We start from the raw sequence: 27452 nt of genomic DNA, 5'->3' as shown, positions 1-27452 counted from the left end.
TTTATAGTTAGTGTGTCTTGTTCCTTTTCATTTTATTGTTGTAATTAAAATTGTTTTCCGCCGTTTACGTAACAACATAAAAGAGAACAATTTATTGCAAAATTAATATTTTTTTGTTTATACTCATATCTCTCCTATGTTTCATTCGTTATTTTGTTTTGTTTGTGTTTCATGTTTTCTTTTATTTATTTTAAATAAAAAAATATATTTAGATTACGAGAATATTTGCAAAATACAAACGACAAAAAATAAAAACAAATAAACTAAAATACATAAAAATAATATTTATAAAAAAAAATGGGCGTACAATATAAAATAAGATTAATATAAATGGATTAATAAGAAAGAGCGCGTAACTTTAAATAATAAATTGGGCATCGAAATAAACAAAGAAAACTGGAGAAAAAAACAACAGAAAAATATAAAACCAAAATTGCGACGAAGATTGCAAAGAAGTGAGTGACGAATGGTGTTTGCTTTGTTGTTCAGTTGTTAGAAAGTAACTAGGACGTCTTATTATTTTAATGCTGTGTTCGATTGTTTGTTTGTTTTTTAATATTTATATATATTTTGTATATAGGTTTTAGATTAAGTGAACATATTTTTTAATTTATTACTTTAGCCCGACTTTAAACTAATTTTAAAGTGGAATAAAGGATACGCTATAAATATAATTTTTGCCTTCTTTTTTTTCTGAATGTTGTGCAACTAAGAGGAGAATGCACTTTTTGGGGGAGAGGTTGGTTGAGTGGCTGACGACGACGCATTGCTTGTCGTTGGCGTAGGGCGTCATTGTCGGCGCACTTTTCTTTTGTTTTTTCTGTTTGCAACTTTAAATGTTTTTTTTTTTTACTTTGTATGGTTGTTGTTCTTTTTTTTTAAATTTTTTAATAAATTTTCTTTTTTATTATTTATTATTATTTTTATTATGTGTGTGTGTGTAGTTGTATTTTTGTTTTTTTTTTTTTATTGTTTATATGTTAAAGCATTCAACAGCAACCAGATTTGGTAGTTTCCACTGGACGCCCTGGATCAATCTTAAGATTACTGGCCGGCTCGGTGGAGCTTGACGGCGGTCCAACGCGGTTTTTAATCTCAGCTGCCATTGTCATGAAAGCCTGTTCCACGTTAGTTGCACTCTTAGCTGATGTCTCAAGGAATGGAATGCCTAATTGGTTTGCATATTCCTATAAAAATAAAAAAACAAAGAAGTTACAATTTAATTTATTTATAATTAGAAAAATACAAATATTAGACCTAGAATAGTTGTTTGAACAGAAATTTAAGAAGTTCTAAAAGCAGTCCTGGACGAAGGAGACAATAATAAATAAATTCAAATATTACTGATACAAGTTCAAGTTATTTCAATTCATCTTATTCGCAGTTGACTGTTAAATTCAATTCAGAGCGATATGTTCGAATAATATCGATTTGTGGATTTAACCAGACTACGCAAGAAGCTACACAACGTAGTCAATTATTGCTTTACTGCGTCAAAGGTATTTTGGTTCCATACTTTCATGTTCAGAAACACGATTAAGAAATCCTTCAGATTCAACAAAACGGACTTTTGGCTACAAACCACGAACGAAGATTGGAGCATGGAATGTTTGTTCCCTGTACGCACCACGCAGGTACGAGCAGGTAGAGTGTGAAATGCTTCGGCATAACATCAGCATTTTGGGAATGAGTAAAACCAAATGGAGAGGAAGAGCTGAATATAATGCAGAATCGGGCCAAACGAGAATGTTGTACTCTGGCGAAGAGGAGGCAAACAGAATTCCAAGGCTCAACGGTGTGGGCATCAAGTTGACTAAAGAAGCTACTAAAAGTCTTTTATCCTGGAAACCAATTTCGACAAGGTTTAGCTCAAAAATCAGAAAAGTTGCCATTATTCAATGCTACGCTCCAACGAATGAGGCTTCAGCGGACGAAAAGACCTCTTTTTATACTCATCTGAATTCGGTGTACAACGGTGATCCAGGGGGCGATATCATTATCATCATGTGGGACTTTTATGCCAAAATTGGTTCTGATAACGTAGGCCTCGAACGAGTTATGGGTAAGCATGGCTTAAGTCAACGTAACGAAAATGGTGATATGCTTGTCGACTACTGAAACGCTCGTCAACTTGTGATTGGAGGTTCTTTATTTCCGCACAAGACCTGCCACAAAATCACCCGGGTTTTCTCCTGATGGTCGAACCAAAAATCAAATCGATCACTTCATTATACAGCAGAAATAGGGGAAGACACTGTGCGATGTTCGTAACGAAAGAAAGGCTTGCTACTGGGTTTGCTTCGCATATGAACAGTTGTACAGCGTCGCTCAGAGGGTATAGCTAGGAGACCAAGGTTCAACACAAGTAATGTACGTCGTAATTTCGTCACCACACTCGGCGACAAAGCATCGAACGCGATACATCTTCTAAAGAAAAACAAAGCAGCTGGACTTGATAGTATTCCCCCAGAATTCCTAAAAGCAAACCCTGAGGCAGCTTCCCGTATTAATGCTTAAACTCGTGCAGGCTGTCAGGGAGAGTGAAACTGACCCAAAGGACTGGAAGGATGGAGTTATTGTAAAGTTACCAAAGAAAGGAGAGGATTAAGTCCAGGATCGAGTCTATCCTCAATAGGCACCACGCGGGGATTCGCATTGGCCGACCTTGCGAATCATACTGGCACAATGATCTGAGTACCAATCACGGCTGTACCTAATGTTTGTAGATTTTGAGAAGGCGTTTGATCGGGTCAATTGTGAATGCATCTGGAGATCGCTTATTGCGCGAGGAATCCCTGAGAAAATTTTCGCTGTTATTAAAGAATCGTACAACGCAAGGTGTTTTGTGTTGCACAATAGACAGCTTTCCGACTCCTTTGATGTGCGTCAAGGAATGAGACAAGGAGACGTCTTGTCACCAATTCTGGTTTTGCTGGCGATTGACTATGTGATGACTGCCATGGAGAGGTGGCTGGCTTAAGGATTAACACTAATAAGACCGAAGGAATTTTTTTAGCTCTCGATGGCGGAACGGACCTGGATGTTAACAATAGCATAAAAAAGCTCGTAGAACTCAAGCAAAATATCGCTACGCACCAAGTTGAAACTCTTTGAATCCAACGTTAAATCAGTGCTGTTATATGATTCTGAAACATTGAAATGCTCTGCCAACATCTCTAGCAGACTACAATCTTTCGTTAACCGTTGTCTGCGCTCTATTCTGAAGATCCGGTGGCCGCAAACCATTTCTAACGTTGAGCTGTGGAATAGGACCAGACAGAAAAAACTGGACGTAGACATCATCATGCAACAGAAATGGCGTTGGATAAGCCATACACTGAGGAAACCGGACAATAATATGGCAAAACAATACGTCCAATGGAATCCCCAGGGTAATAGACGCGTTGGAAGACCAAAGACAACTTGGAAATCATCAGTTTTAAAGAAGGAGGCTCGGTCTCAAGGTATTCAATCGTGGCCACAGCTGAGGTCAGTTGCGGTGAATCGGGATAGGTGGAAGGATCTTGTTGCTTCCCTATGCTCCAGAAGGAGTTAAAGCGTTGCTGTACTTGCAGCCGGACAACATATATATATACTTTCATGTTTGGCGACGTCAATTCAAATGTCGAGGTCTGGCAAAAAGTGGTAAAAAAGTACAACTTTTTGTTAAGTTTCAGTTAAACAACGGTCACCTATCATTTTTAGATCTCTTTTTTGAATTCTCTTCAAGAGAGTCAACTGAGTTATTAGAGCACCTGCCCACATTCGGGAATTGTACTTAAGTTTCGGATGAGTATTATAGGCTTTATAAATTATAATCACATCAGAAGGAGTAAATCTTCTTACATCGACGGAGAAAACCTAAACACTTAGCAGCGTTTATAGCGTCTTCATATATGTGATCACTGCACAAGAGATGATTTGTGTTACGCATACCTGGAATGGGGTGAAAGTAACGCTATTGTGACAATATAAAGGTTTTTAATTTCAAATTGAACAACGCAAAAGCTTGTGTAATTTAATCGTATGAATAAAACGAAGAAGATTCGCAGTATAGAAGCCAGGTTCCGAATTTCCCCATCAGTGAACAAGTAAATGATCCCATTAGTGAACGAATGAACGTATAAAGTATCGTCTGACTTTTTGAAATTTTCTTTTCTACTTCGAGTCTCTACTGACTTTCTTCAGATGAGAGTTTTTGTATTCGTTTTATTTATCTTTTGCAAAAGGTTTACAAAACAAGAGATTATTTTGTTTATCCAACCATTAGGAAGGTGATTATATTAGTTTTTCAGTTCTCAGGAAGTGATATGAACGAAGCTATGGAGCTAAGGCACTTAACGGATAAAAGCAATCCGCTATGATTACCAAATTCTGCATGAGTTTGCAAACATCTCAAAATGGAAATTTGTTTACACCTTTACATTATAAAAGTCAAGCATAGAATTTGCTGAAATAATTTTTGCAACCCCTTTTCATACACTTAACCGTTTCAGAGATAAGGGCAAAAGCAGTGCAACACCTAACAATTTTTTGAAATTAAATTGTTGGTGAATAAAGTACAGCTTATTAACTTCCCATAGGAAGTTATTGTAATGGGTCCGATTTGTCAAATTGAAAATTTTGACATTTCTCGACGTTTCAAGGTCCCTAGAGTCGAAATAAAAGATTTTTAGAAAGATGTCTGTGCGTGCGTGTGTACGTACGTTTGTACATCCGTACGTTCGCGACGTTTTTTTCGTCGTCCATAGCTCAAGAACTAGAAGAGATATCGACTTCAAATAAATTTTGTTATACAGATAAAAAGGCAGAAAGATGCAGAAAGGGCTCTCAAGAAAATTGCGTGGGTTTTTTTTACCATAGCAGTTTGAAAAAAAGGTGAACATTTTGGTTAACCTTAAATATCTTACGAACCAAAAACGCTAGAGACTTGAATTAAATTTTATATAATATATTGTAACGTGATACCAAACAGGTATAAATCAATAAAAATAAAAAAAAAAATTGTCACGTCAAAAATTTTACGACTGAAATATGATTAATTTATCTCTTAAACAATTTTGTGCAACGAAGAATAATGTTTTTGACATCTGATAAAATTTTGAGAAAAATCGAATTGACAGTTTTTTTTACAAAAAATAAAAACCTAAAAAAACATTTATAAAAGTTTGTAAAAATTGATTTTCGACTCAAATATCTTTTCAAAACTTTGAGCTAATAGGTTCTAACTAATTTTTTCCTATAAGAAATATTGTTTTCAACATTAGGACAAATTTTGAGAAAAATCGAATTGAAAGTTTTTTTACAAAAAATAAAAACCTGAAAAAAATGTATAAAAGTTGGTAAAAATTGATTTTCGACTCAAATATCTCTTCAAAAATTTTAAATATTGGCTTCAAACTAAATATTGTTTTCAACATTTGGTAAAATTTTTAAAAAATTCGAATAGACAGTTTTTTTACAAAAAATAAAAATCTAAAAAAAAAACAATACTAAAACTTGGTAAAAATTTACTCTCGGCTCAAATAGCTTTTCAAAAATTAAAAATTAAATATATCGTTGTGAACCAGGGCCTAGTGACTTACAACTCTCAACCATTCCTGTGTGCGAGTACTGTTGTCAGGAATGGAAGGGACCTACAATTTTATGCCGAATCCGAACTTTTCATGCACTTTTTCATGACAAGAATTACTATTGAAGTAGTTGTCAATTCCTCGCAAGAGGCAGTACCCGCGAAAATTAACTTTTTTTTTTTAAATTAAGGTGCCAGGCAGGGATTGAACCCAAGACCCCTTGCATGACAGTCTAACGCACTAACCATCATGCGGGTACTACTGAAAAAAGTACCTATATAAGATTTAAAAATATACCTGTTAAACAAGTTTGTCTTCAAAGATATAAATGCCATTTGATTTGTCAAAAAAACAGCGCGATTCATCCCAAAACACAACTCCTCCTAGGACAACTCATCCAGGGAAATGAAAAATACTTGTAAGCATACTTAACAAAAAACAATTGTTTGTGTATTCAACTAATTCGTTCAAAGCGTTGTCCTCATATTGGAAGAACCAGGATGGAAAATAAATTATCTGAAGATAAGAAAGAGGCAGAACATGTATGTTTAAATTGTACAGCGATCGCCTATTGGTTGTGTAGTTAGGTAGGTGTTTAAAACGGATAAAGAATAGTTCATTGGCGTACTCAGATTTTTGCAGATAGATACATAAATGTGTACCAAATACATTAATTTGGATAAAAGATAGAAATGTTATTAAAATTTTGTCAAACTAATGCGCTCTTTCGGGCTCATGCATGTTATATTGCCAAACTTGTTATTTTGTGCTGGCATTTTATTAAAAATAAAAAAAAAATAACTAACAACATTTTATAACATTTTAGATCAACAGCAAAGAAGCTATAAAACGCGGACGGCAGGAACACTGGTCGCAGTCAGAGAAGCGAATCGCCGGCACATCAATATTGTCGATAAGGGATATGATCTTTCGATGGTAATACAAAAAAAAAGGATCCTGATTCGATATGAGGGCCGCTGGCTATAATAGATGCTGTCAAAACCTGGAGATTGCCAGAAACGAATGAATGAATGTGACTGTTTCTATATCCGAACGATATCTTTTGTAGAAAACCTTGTCACTTAATATCTGTAAATGGATTGAACCGTTTTTTTTATTTCTTATATTTTTCTTTTTCTTGGTGGCATATTTTGCATATCACGACATAACTCAAACTCCTCTAAGATATCTATAAATTTTTTAATTGCGGTACTTTAAAGTCGTAAGTTAAATTTGTTCGCTATTAATTATATTTTAATACCTCCGAAATGGTTGAGCGTATGAAAAAAAGATTAAGTAAAGGTGTTAACACCATTGGACCTATAGAAACGGAGATAATCACAGTTTTGGCGTTCCATAACTTCTACGGGGACAAAAGACAATGTTTAGAAAACCAAAAGGAAGGTAAAAAGTTATTGCAACACCAATTCCTACTCTTTTGCAGTGGACTTAATTTTGTTTCATTTTGACCTAAAACAAATAAATCCAGTACATACATTTAAAATACAATTTTTTTTATATTTTTCAAAACAACTTGTATCTGTTGTGCACTATCAGGGAGCTGATGGACTTGCAATTGAAAATCAGTTGGATAGCTTAATGAGAAATAACAAAACAATTGTACAAGGCAACTCGATAACGTCAGCGCTAATTGCAAATTCAAAGAATTTAGTCACGTATGACTCCATGACTGATGAGGTAATTCGGCCCAGCTCTAAGAAACTGATTTTTAACAGACCTTTCATTTTTCTCATATCACCATTTGTCATTATCGTCAGGACTACAATTTAAATCTCGTTTAAATTTTGTATTCAAATACAAAACTTGGAAATCTTTCAATTTTATAAACATGAAAATGATTTTTAATACTTACGGCAGCAGTGGTATGCTCAACGACCTTTTTGGTGGTCAAATCACTCTTATTTCCTACAAGCAATTTATTTACATTCTCACAAGCATAACGCTCGATTTCTTCGAGCCACTGTTTGACATTATTGAACGACTCTTGGTCCGTACAATCGTAGACAACAATAATACCATGAGCGCCACGATAGTATGACGAAGTAATTGTACGAAACCTTTCCTGACCAGCAGTATCCCACTACAAAAAGATAAAATGTTTTAAAAAATCGAATACAAATAATACAATACTGAGATTAAGACAACTATTAAGTAATTTTATTATTCTTACGATTTGCAATTTAATAGTCTTTCCATCCAACTCAATTGTTCTAATTTTCTGTTAAAAAAAGAAAACAATTTTATGTTAAACAAATAAAAATACTTCTTTTTTTTATTTTTATCTTACAAAGTCTACTCCGATTGTGCTTATGTAACTCTCTGTGTAGGTATCATCCTAAAGGAATTTCCAAAAAGAAAAATGTTGTTAAAAACTGTGGTTTTCAATTTTATTTATATTTTTTTAAACTTACGGCAAAACGAAGTAAAAGGCATGACTTTCCAACTCCAGAATCACCAATCAAAAGCAATTTGAAGAGGTAGTCGCTGGAAGAAAAGAAAACAAAAATATGTTAAAATTTGATGTTTTTAAATCATATTTGTAAAAATGGATCATAATATAGAATAAGTTCGATACAAGTTTAAATTGCCGACACGTTGGTGGTACAGGAAAAATCATATTCGTTGAATGTTTCAATAAAGGTTAAAGTAATTAAAAAAATCCTGTCCTAATACTGATTGAGTTAACATTTCAATACAAGTAATGTTCTCCTAAGAAACAAAAGTTCTGCTTCAGGAATGATCTTATTGCAAAATGAGGTTATCCGGTACGGCCAAATTGGGTTTGCTAAACCATTTTATTAATGCATGTTTAATGATATTGAAAAGGAGATCTTTTAAACTACATAAACTATAGAGGAATCATTGTTCTTACCAACATTTACAAGATTTTCTTTGCTGTAATATGTCAATGGCAAAAGCTTTTTCTCAACAACAGGTTACCTTCTTATAAGTGCTGTTTAAAATCAAGAAATTTCAAAATTGACTGAATTTTAAGTTCCTAAGAATATCAAATGGCACCTGTTAGCTTTTCATCGATTCTTATGCCTTATAAGCCATGTCTAGTTTTGACATCAATGCTAAACTCTTTTGTTGTTCAGGATGGTTACGGAACATTAGTACATATATCAAAAAAATCTTTCTTGCTGAGTTATTGCAAGCTCCCATCCTAAGACAAAAGCGAATCTGTTTAAAGTCTGTCCAATTATTCGCCATACGAACATACTTGAAAAAAAACTATTGCTAACCGCTGTTTTAAGAAAGTAATTAAATACTACAGCTCTCTCCAGAGCTAACGAATTGTAGTTGAACAAGTTCCTCATCATCCCATCCTACTACACGGTACAGAAACATGGACACCGACAAAAGAGGATGAAAGCACCTTGGCTTGATTCGAGAAAAAATTTCTTTGCGTGATCAAAGGGATTGTAGGGGAGAAGACGAAATGACGTAAGCCAGAAGAATAAAAGACTAACGACATGTCAAGCGCATGGAAACCAATTATCAAGTCTTCGAATCTACAACCACAGTAAAGTTCAGTAGAAGAATGTGAAACTAGCTCAGTTCGGATCTAATCCGATGAAATTTTTGAACCATTACGAAATATAATGAGAGTTGTATACAAATGTTTTCCTGATAATGACAACAAAAAGGACTTCATTTGCAGTCAGCTTCATTCTTTGAACGTGAATTTTGACCAAGGCAACTATTTAGTTTTCCAAGTGTCATCAGTTTCAAGTTCAGAACTTTACTTCACAAACCTCTACTACAAAAACATTATTGACTATTAAACATTCATAAGGCAAGCTACAGTCCATCACGATTTGTATTTTGCATTGTAAAAAAAATTTTCTGTTTCAAATTGACGAGGAACCTTTTACACAAAATATTAAATAAAGCTGTGCAGAAAATAAATAAATCATAGCCAAACAAAGTTCGGCTTTCAGTTGAAGGAAAAGTCATAATAAACTGTCTTTTTGACAGAACTAGAGTTGACTTGATAGTAAGAGAGATTTGTCTTGACTAACTTTCCAGTCAACTTTCCAATGAAGTTGCCTTAATTGGAATGCAATTTTTTTGCAGCTGACCAATCAGATACTAAAAACTTACCTTACTTTTAAGCCAATTATGTCGCCTGAACCTGCCCAATGGCTTACAGAAAAACGTCATACAAATCGTGGAAACTTATTTTAAAAATTTGCTCTGTGTTCGCCAAAGTTTGTAGAGCATTTTTATCGTCAAATCATCTTCAGCGGTAAGGGTCATTTCTGACTTAAAGTCTTTGTAAACAAGCCAGCTTCAGTGGTGTGATCGTCTCTGTAAGCTACGTGTTCAATGTTCGATCCTTAGTGACGGTAGAAACGTTTTTAAAAAAATATTAACGAATAAATACTACAAATAAAGGCACCCGTAAAACATATATTTGTAATTCCATGTAGTTCTGAAATCAAGTTGTTGTTGTAGCATTCAAACCATACTAATATTATAGACAGGTCTTTTGCTTACATGTAATTACAGGAGAATAGTAGTTTTAAGAGTGAGCGCAAACCTGATGAGACTCCATACCTCCATTACATTTTGCAAAAAAAAATACTGTTTGGCGAAGGTAAAATGCTGAAGGCGTTTTCGGACCATCTGAGGACGTCAAATATGTTGTCTATGCTGATACAACAAGGATTGTAAATTTTTTAGAAGATAATATTCGCAGCACTATTGACAAAATAAGAACGGAGATGTTCGAAAAAAGGTGCACAATTAGACCTACAGGATGACGTTCATAAACCATAGTCACGGAGTTTATAAGCCAGTAATTTTGTGTATAATATAGGGTGCGCCAAATAACTTATTTTTTTTTAAATGCTATAAAAACATTGAGTGTAGCTTCCGCTGTGTGGCACATAGCGTCGAGCTGTCCTACCAAATGTTGCTAATATCCTCCTCTTCAATTTTTGTGAACAAAAATTCGTTCAACAGGCCCAATAACGATCGGCATTGACTGTAACGGTCACTCCTTGACCATTTTCGAAGAAAAATGGCCCAATTATGCTTTAAGACCAAAATCCGCACCAAACAGCGACTCGTTTTGGGTGTATCGGCTTTTCATGTATGCTTGCGGGTTTTCTGTGCCCAAATTCCACAATTATACTTGTTTACATACCCGCCAGGATGCTTTAGGTAGAAATGGCAGTCACAAGCAGCTTTTCATATGCGATTATATTAGCGTTAGAAATTGCGGTTTGATACCATAAACTCATTAGATCTATGGATTAAAATGTATGACGGATTTATATAGACAAAATGAGCGCAGCTAGAAGTACTTCGTCGCGCTCAAAAAGGAAATCAGGTCTTTGATTTGCATCTCGGAAAGTTAAATTGAATCTAGGGCAATGAGTATATGAGGGATCCCCAACTTTGCTAACTGCTCTCCAATCGGCCAGTTTCCGGTACATATTGCATTGACCTGGCTATGTCATGGCTGGGTCTGCATAAATGTTAGAAAGAACAATTGTTGTTATAGGTAGGCCATGTCTTCCTGGACAGAGTACAGTACGTTGGATTCTGTCAGTAAAATTCTGCTCAAAGAAAAATATTTAGCCTTTCCGCAAGTTTTAAAGGACCGAATATTCTGGCCCCTTCATTTCTATCAATGCCACTATGACCTGGAACTCAAATAAGAGTGACATGGAGATTGATATTTGGAATGCATATTTCATCCCGACATTGTTGGACCGTTACAGAGGATGTTGTGGCCAAATTGATAACTGTAGCATTCGCTTGGCTGTCACTGCAGATGTTGCAGCTATGTTTTTGGGTGGTTTTAATTTAATTAGAGGTTAAAGTTTGATTTGAGTATGTGGCATGCTTCTCTAATTAAAAGTTTATTAGCCTGAAACACACGGGGAAGATCAGATAGTCGAAAAAACTTACAGACATTTAGGGATTCGGAGACAATTCCCGACCCTACTTCACACTCTATCTTTCACCCATCAGTAAAGCTGGTGGTATCGAAGCCTTTCGTAATCATTCCATTTTTCATTTTTCATTTCATTTTGTTTTTTATTCATTCATATAAATTACTTAAAGCTAGATACAATTATACAAATTAAATTAAATTGAATGAAGTAAAAAATAGTAATCATTCTTTAACTTATTAAGTTAGTGTTGAATGACACGTATCAATAAATAATTTCAATAAAGGTCTGATGTGGGGTGACAATCAGTACAAAGTAAATTCGTTATTATAATTATAATAAATGAACACAATATTTTAATCATTATACAATTATTTAATTTAAGATACAAAAGTAGAATTAAAAGATAAAAATGAAGAAGAAAGATAAAAATGAAGTAAAAATCAAAAAAACGTAGGAAGAAATAGAAAAAAATTAGCTTAACAATTTCAAAAGGTAAATTAATTATTGTTATTTTGTGCTGATAATTAATTTGGGATTCTTAAAATATATTCAATATGCTCAGTTTCAACAGTGAATAGCCAGTCCTTGACTTTTTTCAAAAAAGAACTCAACCGGGTAGTGTTTCTGATAAAAACAGGCAGTTTATTGAAAAATTTAGGTGCTGTAGCAATGTAAAAAAGTGAAAAATTTGTTCTACGAGTGAAAGGTTCATTCATAAGGTGCAAGCTGTTTGTGCGTAGATCATAAATTTCTGAGTTTCTACTGGGGATGTTGCCACTTTGTTTAAAAAATTCTTTGAGTACTTTAAAAACATAGAGATGTCTCATTGGTAGAATTTGCAATTCCTTGTATAGGGGCCAACTTGAAGCTAATCGATTTTTGTTAGAAATAATTCTTATCAAGTGTTTTTGAGCTATCAATAGAGGTCTAAAATTATTAGCATAGCACCCACCCCAACTGGTTATACCATATTGAAGTTTTGACTGTGCAAGACCGTTATAAATACATTTTAATACTTTTTTTGAGCAAAATGGTTTTATAAGATACATTTTCCGAGAAACCAACATCAAATGCGATTTTAAAGTGCGAGTATGTTCCTTCCAGTTCAAATTTGAATCAATTAAAACCCCTAAATATTTAAAATGCAATACTGATTCGATTTTAAAACAACTATTGGAGCATTGAAATCTAGGATTAAAATTGCTCCTACCACACTTGTGAATAGGTAGACAAAATTTTTTGCAGTTATGGGCATGAAAGTATAGGTTGTAATCAGGAAGACTATTTCCAGATACTTTGAAGGTCACCAGTTTTGTTTTTTCGCTGATGATAAGCTTATGAGCAGTAAACCATATCCTTAGTGTTTCTAGATCTTCTTCAATTTTTGTTATACAATCAAATAACGTGCTAAATTGATAAGTGAAGGCTATATCATCTGCAAAAGCAGTAGATGATCCATTAAGTTTTAACTCGAATATTGAGTTTATATAAATTAGGAAAAATAACGGACCAAGGACAGATCCTTGTGGAACACCATTTTTTAAATAACGGGAATCGCTGTAGGTCCCATTTACAACAACTTTTTGTTCCCTTTCCATCAAATAGGATTGAAGCCATTCAAAAGTTTTTCCTCTAAAACCTGCACTGTAAAGTTTATCGAGAAGAATGCTGTGTTCAACCATATCAAATGCTTTTGTCATGTCAACAAAAAGTGCAATGGTGGTCTTATTTGCATTAAGGCTGCCATATAATTCACTACATAATCGTAGAATAGCATCTTCTGTAGACATGTTTTGTCTAAAACCAAATTGGTTTTTACTAAAAAAGTTATTTTTATCCAAAAACGACATGATTCGCACCTTCATAAGTTTTTCGAAAACTTTGGAGATAGTTGGAAGCAAAGATATCGGTCTATAGTTTGATATATTATTTTTTTTACCTTTTTTAAACAGCGGAATAACTTCGGCTCTTTTTAAATTTTTAGGAAAACAACCGCTTTCAACACTTGCATTAAATAAGTACATTAAAACATCCACAACATAAAATGCAATTTTTTTAAGAAGAGTACTGGAAATTCCATCAGAAGTACTTGAATTTTTGTTTTTAAGCGATAGAATAACTTTTAATATTTCTTGTGATGTTATAGAATTATAGACAAAACTATTACATTGTATACAAGACATTAAAATTGAACTCATCGAGCAATCACAACTACAGTAAGAATCAACTCTAGGCTTAATTTTATCAGATATTTCAGTGAAGTATTCATTAATTTGATTAGAAATTGAACTTGGATCAGTAAAGGAAACACCATCAACTTCTAAATTTTTTATTTCAATTGGTTGCCTTTCTTTACCTAAAATGTTATCAACAACTCTCCATTCCTCTTTGACATTTCCTCTAGCTTTTAAAAACGCATCCGTATAGAAATTATTTCGAGCTACCTCAATATGTTTCTTAACAGTTTTACAGAGAGAAATATAGTGTTTTCTAAGACTTTCATTAAGCGGATGTTTTTTACATTTTTTACTAAAAGCATTCTTCCTATTTATGAGTTTGAGGAGCCCTTTATTCATCCAAGGCTTTAAATGCTTTAACCTTGAACTTTTGGTTGACGAAGATGTACAAGATTTGATATGCTTTTCTAAGATTGAAAAGAATACATTAAAAGCTTCAGAAGGGTCACTTTCTAAAAACACTGGATCCCAGAATTCATATTTTAAGCATTCATTTAGTAAAAAGTAATCAATATAATTAATGGTTTTTTTGAGATTTTTTTGACGTGGCGTTAAGTTCGAATTCAAAAAATTAGTCATCGCTATCATTCTGTGGTCTATTATCATTAGATCATACACTTTTCCATTTGAAGATTTCTTGTAATTTTTAAACCTAGCAAATATGTGGTCTATACAAGTACTAGAAGAGTCTGTCACACGAGTTGCTTCGTTTATGTAACTTTTAAGTCCATTAGCTGCCATAAGTAGTAAATATTTTTCAGAATCTTTATCCGTTTCATTTAAAATGTCAATATTTATGTCACCTAATAAGATTAAGTTCTTGGCCTTAGTTATACTCAAGACATTGCTCAATTCATCAATGAAAATACTTTTACAAAAACTATGCAGCCTATATATACAATACATGAAATAGCTATCATTTTTATAACAAAATGATAACTTCAATACATCCGCACTTGTAATTTGAACTTTTGAGCTTTCACAAAAAATATCATCTCTTACATAAACAGCTATACCACCTGAGGCATATACTTCATTGCAATTAGCAAACATTGAATAACCTTGAATATTATATAAACTTAATTCATTTTCGTAGATCCAAATCTCACTCAAAACAATAACAACAGGTAAGCTATTAAACGTTTCAATATGCGCTAAAAAAGATGAAAAATTTTTTCTTAAACTACGAATATTTTGATGTAAACAAAAACAATTATCAACAAAATTTGATGCAATGACTGGATAAACACATATTTCAGGGACTGAAGGAGGGACAGAAATAGAACTATTAATATTCATATTTTATCAAAATCAGCAGCACAAAATATTCTTACTGGTTTGTCACCCTCACTCCTACGCATATAAACTCTCCCATTCTTAGTCCAAACATACTTAAATCCCATCTCAGTTTTCAGTGATAATGCCTTGTTAAGCAAATGGCGAGTCTCATATGTTAAGCAATCGTTCACAAAAATATTTTCTGATTTTCTTTTCGCATCAAACAGATTAGTTGTAAGCTGATCTCTTCTTTCTCTTTTTGTTTTCATGATCTTTTCCTTCATCAGTTGTGAAACCAATTTTACACGAAGAATGTTGGTGTTGGTGCTCTTTACATTTTTGTTAGTAGCATTAGCATTAGAAGATGGTTTTGTTGTTATTTTTTTTATATAACATTGATCAATGTCTGCTTTGTTTATGTTAACGTTTAAACCATCGCACAAGACTTTGAGAGCGATATCAACGTTCGTTAAGGTGTTGTTGTTATTTGGAACGTTATAAATTTCAATGCAGTTCGCAAGAAGCTGTTGCTCTAGGTTGTTGACCTTTTCTTCTAGTGCAAGTATTTTTTTATCACTTTCAATGTTTTTGGCGACAAGTGCATCGATTTGTGTCTTGTGATATTGTTTCATCAAGACAACTTCAGAATAAATCATTTCTAAGGTCACAGCTTTTATTTCTTCTTCAGGCAATGGTGTGGTGATGAACTCGGTATTGGCGGTTGCGGTGTTGGATGTGTTGGTGGTGTTGGCGGGGTTGGCGGTCTTGGTGATGTTGGCGGTGTTGGCGGTGTTGGCGGGGTTGGCGGTGTTGGGGGGGTTGGCTGTGTTGGTGGTGTTTGTAGTGGTGCTGGTAGCAGTAGCTGTGGTAGTAAAGGTTGATGATGAACCAGATTGTTGTGTTGAAGCAGAATTTGCAATAACAGTGGACGACAAGGTGGAAGGTGGAGAGTGCTGAGTACATGGCAGAGGTGACTCACAAGACATAGAAGCTCGACGCTGTTTGCAGCAGGAAGGGCACCTATATGCTATTTTTTCTTTTGTCATAAAGTCAATTTCGTTGGCTGTTAATTTAACGCATTTTGCATGAAAAAACTTCTGACATTCGGTGCACTCCACTTTCACTTCAGAACCACTGGTTTTTTTGCGGCAAATTCGGCACGACATTTTTGTTTAATTAAGGTTTAGTTTATTTTTATAATTATAGTTGCTTAGATAAAGAATAATTACAAAGTACTAATGAAAAGCTCTCGACATGAGTGTACCCCACAACGTCACGTTTCAAACATCTTCACAATCCTTTCTAAAAAGAAAGATGACTTTAAAATCTGGACTAAGTTTTAAAGCGGGGATGAAGTAGACGATTTTGGAAAACCCACACTGTGATTCTTATAGCTTTAGCGCGCTGCTCGATACTAAATAATTAATGTGTACACTACCGGTCAAAAGTTTGAGACCACCTTCAAAGGGTTGCTTTATTTGTACCTGGCGCTTGGGTTTATGAATGAATATAGGATTTATTTTTCTGCATTGTTAACTTAGAGCATTTAAGTGAAAAAACCCCAGATAATAATCCTTTTCTGTAAATTATGAGGAATTTTGTGAAAAAATGTAAGAAAAAAAACCATTATTGGGTTTTTGGCATCTATTTGGATTTCCCATGGTTTTTATTTTTTATGAGTTTTTACATTCAATTTGGAATATTTTTACGATTGCGGTAATATTAAAGAGTAAAAAAATGTAAAATTTTAATACCTACATATTCAGGATTTTGTATATAATGCTCGGTTTGATCCAATTTAAATTTATTTGAGACTGTGATCTTATCCAGTAAACAAAGTGCGCATTATGGGAAAAGTTACGGAATTAACTATTGAAACTCGATCTGCGATTACGACCCTTATTGAAGAAGACTATTCGCAAAGAGAATTCGCTACAAAACTGAAGATATCCAAAGGAGCAGTTCACAGGACCATACAGCGTTACTCTAGTACCGGGGTTTTTAAGGATAAACTGAGGCCAAGACCTAGAGTTACCGCGAAAACCGAAGATCTGCATATCATCACCATAAGCAAGCGTTCTAGGAAGAAAACAGCACCAGAAATACGCACCGAGATCAATGAAATCCGGGAAGAACCATTATCTGTATCAGCGATACAATGAAGGCTAAGGCATGCTGGACTTTTTGGGTGCGTTGCAGTGCGGAAACCACTTCAACGGCCCCAAAACAAGATCAAACGGTTGGAATGGGCCAAAACCCATAAGGATTGGACAGATGAAGACTTCAACAGAGTCTTATGGAGGGATAAGTCCAAGTTTGATATATTTGGCTCAAATGGCAGAGTGTACGTCAGGCGCAGTGTTGAACAGAAGATGCTACCAGACTGTGTGGTCCCAACTGTAAAGCACGGGTCGGTTTAGTAATGGTGTGGGGATGTTTTTCCTTCGATGGAGAAGAGATCTAACACGAGTGATCGGAAGAAAGGATAAAGAAGTTTATAAAACAATATTGGAAGACCACGTTTTGGTATCTGGACTCCGATTAATCGGTGAAGGTTTTGTATTCCAGCAAGACAATGACCCGAAACACACTTAAAAACTTTGCCGGGGATACCTGAAACAAAAAGAAAATGTAAAAATTCTAAAAGTAATGGTATGGCTACCGCAGTCTCTAGATATTAACCCCATTGAGCTCTTATGGGAATAGCTTGACAGAAATGTCCGGAATCACCACATAACATCGGAATCTGCTCTTTTGGAAACTCTACAAAATTGCTGAAATAATATTCCACAACAAAAAATACAAAACCTTGTAAGAAGATTGCCCAGAATTGTAAAAAATATTATTTAATTTAAAGAAGGGTTTTTTGATGAAAACTCAATTTAGAGCTTTTATTGGTTTTTTAAATAAATAATTTATTTTTAGTACAAAACTAGTTTATATTTTTCTATCATTTACAACTAGACATGCTCTTCACTTTTTTCACGTATGAACTTTTATCCTAAAACTTCAGTTTGGGGGTTAAAACCCGATATTTCTCAAATTTCAGAGGTGGTCTCAAACTTTTGACCGGTAGTGTATGTCTACTGGTAGGAAGTGCAGAACAATATTTAAGCCATTTTTCAGGCAGGATCGAAGGGCCCCTGTAGCCCTGTAGTCATGTAGCCAACGCTAGCCATTCTTTGAACTTTTTTTCATTTTTTAGATGTTGTATTTCTTGTTAAGCGCAGGACACTTTGCTTTCCTTTGAAATAAAGTACTACGCCCCTTTATAAGTACACGATTCAAAAAGTTGATACTGTTTTACATCCTTTTTATAAGTAAAACCAAATAACTGCACATGTATTTTTGACTTTGAATGTCCACTTAATAGAGTTTTCACTGTACATCAATTATGGAATTATTATATTATTCTGTTATCTCAGTCGATTAGAAATACAAATAAAAATTAAATGATGGATGGATATTTGTATGGAAACTTAAAACTACGTACATTTACATGATAACCAAAAAAATAACTTAAAGTAAGAAAAAGATGCACAATCTGTGTATATTGAGAATTGATTTCCTTGAAACCAGAGCCCAAACCAAAGGATGGTTGAATACTTATTTGATTGATAATCGACTCTTCTTTGTCTTCTTCTTCTTTAACTGCGCTAAAATCAATGAAACCCTCAAGTTGTTTTACTTACTTTGCTAAAATTTGCAAAATCTTATAACAACTTCAAAGGAAAGGAACCATAAAAAGACTCAAATAATAATTATTTACTTTCCGTAATAATAACAATAATAAAAAGAAACTATTAAATGGATGTGCTTCGTCAAACATTAGTTCCTTACTGACTATTAGGTACCTTCATGATGTGTAATCCCAACTCTCCCAACCCTCATCTGCCTTTTTTATTGTTTTGAATAGGTATTTTATTTGTAAATAAATGATTTTTTTTTGTCAGAATTTTTATTATCTACAAACTGACCCTCTCCAAAAATAAGGGTGCAGTGTATACAAATTATGAATCATCTATTATAATATTTGTATTCTCTTGATTATTTACATATCTGTTTGAATAAATCAAGGGTTGTCTTATCATGTTTATTATTAAATGGAAACATAAACTACTGCGTGACTATTTATTTTTTAATGTGCATCAACACACAATCTGAGAAGGAAGATAGTGTAGACTGTGGGCTACGAGCTATGACTGACAATGCAATTTTTATAAACAAAATTACGTCATCAATTATGTTATGTTTACATTTTGTTGGTTAACTGTCTTTGAATATATGAATTAATAAATAAATATATACAGTTTGTTAAAGATTCAAGCCTTGAGGGCCTTAAACTTTTAACTATTCAAGGTTTTAATAAACTTTGTTTTAATGCAAAACATAAAAATGAATCTTATTTTCATAGAAAAAAAGTAAAATCAAAATAATTCCAATGAAATATGTGCATAGTTAAAAGTTTGCGAGGTTTATAATTTGTTTACGACTTTTTATTATGGATTATGGCCTTGAATAGACGCAACATTATATACACCATCTTATTTTAACTTAGACTTCTTAAAAGCCTTTGTAACTTTGCGGTTACCGGATTTCTTCTGTCTTAAGATCTCTGTAGGGCGCTATAATGTTGCAGACGTAGCTATAAATTCAGTTCCTTTAAAGCTTAATTAGTGTCGAACGTTTCTTCTTAGACACAAAGACAATCAAAGCTGAACCTTTTAATCAAATTTTCGAAACAGTTTTTCCACTTTGAGGATACTTTCAAAACATGATAAATATTGACTTTACATATTATGTTTGATCTCTGGATGTTGCAACATGGCAACCTGAACGTTAGTTTATTTTACTTCTAATGACATTACAAAATGTTTGGAGGAGTGCAACGAGTGCATTTATCACTTTTTGTGGCAAATATTTGGTAACTAAATAATCTCCTGAAATGGACCTTTTAATGGGCCACCTTTGGACTACTTTTTTAAAAAAATTAATGTAAAACATTAAATGACGCAATATTTAGTAATTCTATTGAATTTGTTGTGATTTATTTCAAAGAAAAGTTCTATGACGTTAATGGCTGAAATATAAACACACTTCATCTTCGGCTTTGTCTGCGTTACGATGGGCCTGCTTAATGGTTGCTTTGAATGATTTGTCTAAAATAACGAATGGGAATCCCTCCAAAAGCAAATTTATTTTCTTTGTTGACTTTTTTACAGCTGTCAGACAAAGCAAATGATCAGCAAATTTGAACTAGAAGTTCCGTTTGTTTGATTGTTAAACGAAACGTGAATCATTTTTATGCATTTGAACTTACAAACGCAACGATAATTGAGAATATAGTTATTAACTTAAGCACAGCATCGATTGTTTCGGACACAACGAACGATTGTTAAACAGTCTCCAAAAAATTGATACTCTATCGAAGTGAGTGCGGAAATTAGGAAAAGCAGCCAAATATAGTTACTCCAGATATTTTACCGTTGCTTAAGTACGCTCATTATCAAAATACAAAAAGGTAAGAAGAGAATGTTAAATTGTAAACTTAACACATCGTGTTATCAAAAATTGTGATAGGCCCACTTAACTGCAATATGATTCATTTAAAGATATTTGGGGTAAAACAAAGTTTTGTCATTTCTTAATTATTTTAAAAAAAGATACGCCATTGCAAAAAGAAGACCCCTTAAGCGGTACCAACTATAGAGGAATCAGTCTCCTTAACATCGCTTACAAAATGTACTCTGCCGTAACATGTGAACGTTTAAAGTCCATCGTCATTAACCTGAAAGTTCCTTATCAGTGTTGTTTTAGACCAGGAAAGTCCACAATCGATCTCCATCTTTTCATCGATTTCAAGGTAGTATGTGACACCATCTACAGGGACGAGCTGTATAGAGACATGTCTAGTTTTGGCATCCCTGCCAAACTCATCCCTTTGTGCAAAATGACCATGGAGAATTCGCGCTACTCCATAAAGGTTGGTAACAACCAAAAATAGTCAGCACTTTCTTTCAAAAGTATGTCCAATTCCGAAGGTACCATCTCTCATACCGTTCAAAAGACCAAAATTTTATAAAAACCCGTGATAGAAATCACACTTGTGAGATTTTCTATCTTAAGCACCCAAACAGAAGGTTTTTATTTCGCAGATATTCAAAATTATTACACTGCTTTAAGCCGCCCTCCTCAATAGAAATATAGTACTGTGCAAAATTTTGGCAACCTTCAACGCCAATAAAAAAAAAATCGAACATTCGTGTATATTAAAGTTGTTCCAATCAAATTATTTTCACCTAAATGTTTATAAATCTTAAAATACAAATTAAATTTATTTTAAAACACCATGTACTTGAAAAAAAAAGACATAAGTACATTTCAATACTACAGCTTATTTGAACCACAATGTTTAAAGATCCCCTCCATTAGAAAAAATATCGATATAACGGTGATTTGTGCATCTTTCTCTTACTTGTTTTATATTAAAATAAAATGACCAGTTTTGGTTATTGTTCGCAAAAGCAACAAGTGTTACGAAGATGGGAAAACAAACAACAGTTGAACAGCGTGAATAAGTGCTTCATCATAATAACAATGGACTTTCTCGGCGAAAAATAGGCGAAATTGTTAACATATCAGATGGCACGGTCAAAGCTATGATCCACCGTTTTGTATTCGAGAATCGAATTGGAAATAAAGGAAGAAAACTTCCGAACAAAATATTTAGTGCATCGGATGAACGATATATTGTGCGAAGAGTAAAACAAAATCCAAATCCAAAAATCGGTACCAAAACTGGCTAGTGAGATGGCGAATATCCATGGAAAACCTTGTTGCCCCGAAACTATTCGCCGGGTCCTTAGAAATAATAATTTGCACGGAAGATGCAAGAAACCTTTTATCAAAAAAAATCGAATTAGCCGTTTTCAGTTTGCCAAGGAGCATATAGCAAAGGATTCCACGTTCTGGAAGTGTGTTATACTCGCGGATGAATCCAAATTTAATATATTTCGATCCGATGTCTTATGTGTGGCGAAAACCGAACACAGAGCTCCAAGATAAAAACTTAAGAGCAACAGTGAAGCATGGACATGTCTTGGTATGGGCCTGCATGTCTGCAGCTGGAGTCGGAAAGTTGCAATTTATTGAGAGTAAATTAGTGTACCTCAGTATTCTCAAAAAAAAATTGCCCCAAAGCGCAGAAAAACTAGGCATAGGGTATACATTTCGATTTTATCAAGACAATGATCCGAAACATACATCGGGCATTGTTCAAACTTGGCTAATTCACGTCATGAAACCTGTGGCAGAGTCCAGATTTGATTGTCATAGAAAACCTTTGGTCAATTTTGGACACAACAATACGCGAGCGCCATACCAAATACTAAATTTATGCAAACGTGTCTTTTTGTTAATAAATAGTAATAATTTCAATCGATTTTTAAAATGGGTCAAACATAGAGGTAGTTCACTTTTGCTCTTGGGCTGCTTCTTGCATCTAAGACCTTCCGGGCTGGAGCGTTGATGTCCATTCGTTCTACATTACCTAGCCATCTAAACTGTTGGACTTTAATTCTGCTAACTAGGTCAGTGTCGCTTTACAACCCGTACAGTTCGTCGTTATATCTTCTCCTTCATTCTCCATCTATGCGTACGGGACTAAAAATCACCTAAGCTGGTGTCGTTGTCTGCATTAATAGCGTTGCCTAGGTAGACAAAGTCCTTAACTACCTCAAAGTTATAGCTGTCCATGGTGACGGTTTGTTCAAGTTTTGCACAATTCTTTCCAGAACGATGTTGAATAAGTCGCATGACAGTGCATCGCCTTGTCTAAAACCTTTTTTGACATCAAATGAATCGGTAAGATCTTTTCCGACCTTGATAGAGTAGCGTGCATTCTCCATCGTCATTCTGCACAAACGGATAAGTTTAACAGGGATGCCAAAACTAGACATTGCTCGGTAGAACTCTTTCCTATAGATGCTGTCATACGCGGCTTTAAAATCGATAAAGAGATGGTGGGTATCGATTTGAAGCTCCTGGGTTTTTTCGAAGATCTCCCGTAGTGTGAATATTTGGTCGATAGTGGACTTTCTTGGTCTGAAGTCACACTGATAAAGACCAATCAGGTTGTTGACGAATGGCTTCAGACGTTCACATAATACGGCAGAGAGGATCTTATACGCAATGCTAAGGAGACTGATGCCTTTGTAGTTGGCGCAATTTAGAGGATCTCTATGATGAGATTCCACTCATCGGGCATGCACCAAATATGTCTTCTCTTCCTAGCTTATCATTAAAATCTCCTAAGACAATTTTAATGTCATAGCCAGGGCACTGCTCATATGTCTTGTCCAAGAGCTCGAAGAATATGTCTTTGGTGTCTTCATCTTTCTCCTCTGTTGGGGCATGCGCGCATTTTAGGCTGATTTTGGCGAATTTAGCCTCGATGCGGATTGTCGTGATGCGCTCGTTCACACTGTTGAAACTCAACACTTTTTGCCTGATTGTAGTTCCAACAACAAATCCACACTCTCGGTAGCAGTCGCCGTAATATACACCGCAGTCTTTTAGTTTGCGTTTTCCCGGTCCATCCCATCGCACTTCTTGGATGGCCTTGTAGCATCAGTTTAGTTGTAGCTTCCGCTAATTGTTCGGCTGCACGTGGTCTGTTAAGAGACCTACCATTCCACATAGAGATCCGAAGTTCGTTGTCCTTATTTCGTTTGCAGTGAATCCGTCCGTATCCGAGGCTTGTTGGTGCTTCGCAACTAAAGGTATTGTGTACGTGGCCAGGAAGTCACCCCGACGGCACAACCCCCAACCTGGAGGGCCAGATCCTTAGTATAACTCCAAGGACGGGGAGCCGGATAAACCGCTCCTTACAGGCCTTGGCTCCGAATATGTCGAAGAAGCCCTCTAAGGTGTTCACTAAGTAGTTCAATCTTACTGGAACTGTAGACGTTACCGTTGCTGGCGTCTAAATAAGAAGAGGTGCCTTAGTGGAAACACCTCTCCCCCCCCCCCCCTCTCTCGTTTGCTACCCCCAACAACTTTCCACTGGGGTTAGAACGCAATATCAAGTTAAGGTACACGATGTTCACCGCGGAAGAGGTGAGAGTAGGAGTTGATAGACAGAGGTGGTTTTGAGAAAAACCTGTGGACGCTTGTGACCTCTTGAATGCACATGTCTACCATTTGAACATAAAGAGAATGCAATAAAATATTAACATTTCCTTGCCTTGAAGTATGAAAATAACTTGAAATTTTTTTTCACAATTAAAACGTAATATCAAAAGAATTGAGAAAACTAAAGAAAGAATTTTGCTGTTTTTGGAGGTTCTAGTTGCAAATGTTTTGCACAGTACTGTATGTAGTAAAAGAAAACACTTGTTTTTTGAGGTTTATAAACGGCAATTTTAAACTAAAATCACATTAATTAGTTTTTGTGGCATTTCGCAACTTTTAATTAAAGAAACATATTTAATTGATTACAAAAAAAACTAAAAATATGTTAAACAGAAACAGTTAATTGTAATAACATGAATTTATAATTTATTTTATATTAAAACTCGTTTTGTAACACTTCTATTTTTCAACAACAAACCCACTTATTTATGTAAGTTTAAAAAAAAAATTGAATTTTAAGATAATTGCTTAAACTAAACATCGCAAATAATTACTCTACAATCACTGATATTTTGTGGAATGAAGATTAAAATAATTTAAGATTCCATTCAGGTTTTTGTTTAAGACACAATCACAAAATCAAACGATATCTTGTTCTCAAGCCTTTGTTTCAAATATAAATAACGTAGATACTTCGCAATTAATAAGGACTGTTGGTTTTATTTCCTCCTCACCTTACAATTATTTATTTAAATCAAACATTTACTTTACTGTAGCGATAAAATAACTTGACCGAAACTTAGTTCCTTGGGTTTTGTTTTAAATAAACGCACGTTTACGTCTTTAAAATTAATCACTTCACTTTATAAATGATGTTCGCTAAACAACAACGCAAACGACGAAGACGCAAAACAACAAAACCAACAATAACAACAAAAATGTAAAACAACAAAAAAAATAAGCAATTGAAACAGGTGGATGCTGCCAAGAGTGCCAAGTAGGTATTTATGATGCGAAGCTAGACTTTCGAGTGCATACAAACAATAAAAGCGACCACAACAACAAAAAATCACACACAATAAAATTAGAAATTTAATCGTTTACTTCGTCGTCATCGTCGTCGTCGTCGCCGTTTGTCACCATAGTCGTCCTCGTCACAGTCATTATCAACTCGACTCGACTCACTCTACTTGGTCTTGGACTTTAATTAATTTAAAAAAAAAATAATTAAATTACGACTTCAAATGTTTAATTCTTTCTTGGCAGATAGAAAAAAGTCTGAATAAAATTTAGCGTATCTCTGCAGAAATACATAATTTTAATCTTAATCGTCTCATTCCTCCCATAAACGATACTGATATGCTCTTTCGTCTCTAGTGTGATTCTGATATTAGCTCAGCCAACCATCATAATCATAGGCCAACGCTTTAGCTTTTTTCTTTATGCTATTTAGCATGACAACGTATCATTTTAGGTTAGGTGAACCTTCGGCGAACGAGTTATATCTGGTGATTGCGATTGACTATTAATCACGCCCTTTTTATAATAATAAACAATGAAGCCTAGACCTTTGACCAAAACTGGGGGGACCTTCCAGAGAGTGAGCTGAGAAAATCATAACAACTTTTCATGGATGCAAAAATATGCTTTCTAGAAAAAAAGAAAATTCTGTCGCGAGCTTCGTTGGCAATCAAAATCTTTCCTTTTTGTATGTTTTATGTCATCGAGGTTCGTTGATATTTTGTGTTTTTGTGGGCGAAGTTGTGATTATTTTTCTACATGACATGACATCTCTTGCTCTTACTCCGTCTCTGTGCCTTGTCCCGGCCATGGTAGAGAAGAGCTAGCATATTAGATAAAAAAGAAAAATGACAAAGGAAAAATTGACGGAATTGTATTGAATTTTTTCGGAATGCGTGGAGGGAAGTGTTGGATCATTTGTTGTGACGTGACTCATCATGGCGAAAATTTGCAAGGAAAACGACGATAAAACCCAAAATGTTTACCTTGAATCTCAAAAAATTGTTGTTTTGTGTGCGTTTTTCTTCCTTCTGCTTTTACTTTTATCCAAAAAAAAAAACCAACAAAACGAAAAAACTTCAATCTCATTAGTGCGCAGTAGAAAATTGAAAAATAAGAAAAACCCAACATTGCAATCGAAGCAAAGAAGAAACAACGAAGAAAAGAAAAAACTCATGATTACTTTGGAACAAAGAAAATTCAATTCTAGAAATGCACTTTCTAATGATTCCGTAGACAAATAAATGGAATTCCATCATTTTCAGAATTTCCATCTCAACCATTTTGATCGAGAACAATTAAAATCAAATATTAAAATTACAAGAATTTGAAGAAAAGCAACAAAAGAAAAAAAAACTTACTATTCCGGATTCATCGCAGACATTTCCTGGTGATTTTTATGTCTTTACTTTTTTATTCCAATCAAAGTCGCTGACACTGTTAAAAAATTATAATTTTCTTTTTGATTTTCCACAATCTCTCAAGAAATCTCAATCTCCTTGCACAATTGTACACGACACGGCAAGCACTCTGATCTTTCGATTTAGATTTGGATAATTATGATAAGTTTGTCGCCCAATTTTTAGCGAAGAAAACACTTTTATTATTGAATTAATGTTTTTGAGGTGTTTCCTGGACCTGGGTATGTTTTAAAAAAAGTTTTCTAGCAAAATTTTCGTGTTTCGTGAGAGTGTTCTGTGTTTTTCTTTCTTTTTTCAACTTCAACTTTGGTTCGGGAATGGAATTGAACAATGGCGACGACTGTGATGGCAGACTGAATGATGTGTGGCTGTAGTGGGCAGGAAAATGAAAAGAGGGAGTATTGTGGTCTCTGTTTGTTTGGTGGAATGGATGACGTGTTGTTTGGGTTGTCTCTTTCATTTTCTGACACATCATAACATGGTGTAGTCGGGGGTGTGGATGTGTGTGTGTTGGAAAGTGCAAAATGCCAACAAATCGATATTTGATTATTTTTATATTTGGCTGGGAACACAATGGCAAATGGGAGAGTGGAGAGTTATTTGGTGTGTTTGGTAACGTGATGTTCTAGTATAAATATCATCATCTTAATCAAATATTGTCAAAAGGAATTGGGTATGTTCATTCCCAAATTGAAAGGGACTTTGGATATCTTTTTGTTATAGTAAGTTTACACCAAAATATAATCCGAGATTTAAGGCAAATGATTTAAAATAAATCATGAGGTGTTTCCACCAAAGAAAAGGAGATTAATTTGACGTTGTCATAACAACCAATCGTAATTAGTTTCATTTTATTCT

At 34.5% G+C, this 27452-nt stretch overlaps 1 protein-coding gene across 1 annotated transcript; it reads right to left on the bottom strand.

Annotated features, from left to right (window-relative positions):
- On the bottom strand, positions 1 to 26948 carry LOC129954260 (ras-related protein Rab-1A). The gene is made up of 6 exons (XM_056068048.1): positions 26535 to 26948; positions 8006 to 8078; positions 7882 to 7929; positions 7765 to 7812; positions 7447 to 7674; positions 1 to 1187 (listed from the first exon to the last, which is right to left on the bottom strand). Exons 1-6 carry the CDS (start codon positions 26555 to 26557, stop codon positions 990 to 992), a joined length of 618 nt encoding a protein of 205 aa, XP_055924023.1. The 5' UTR covers positions 26558 to 26948; the 3' UTR covers positions 1 to 989.
- Positions 26949 to 27452: the final 504 nt, after the last annotated feature.

This window comes from Eupeodes corollae, chromosome 1 (genome assembly GCF_945859685.1).
Source record: "Eupeodes corollae chromosome 1, idEupCoro1.1, whole genome shotgun sequence".
NCBI lineage: Eukaryota > Metazoa > Arthropoda > Insecta > Diptera > Syrphidae > Eupeodes > Eupeodes corollae.
The sequence above is the reverse complement of the archived record's forward strand: the minus strand, read 5'-3'. Positions and strand labels throughout refer to the sequence as shown.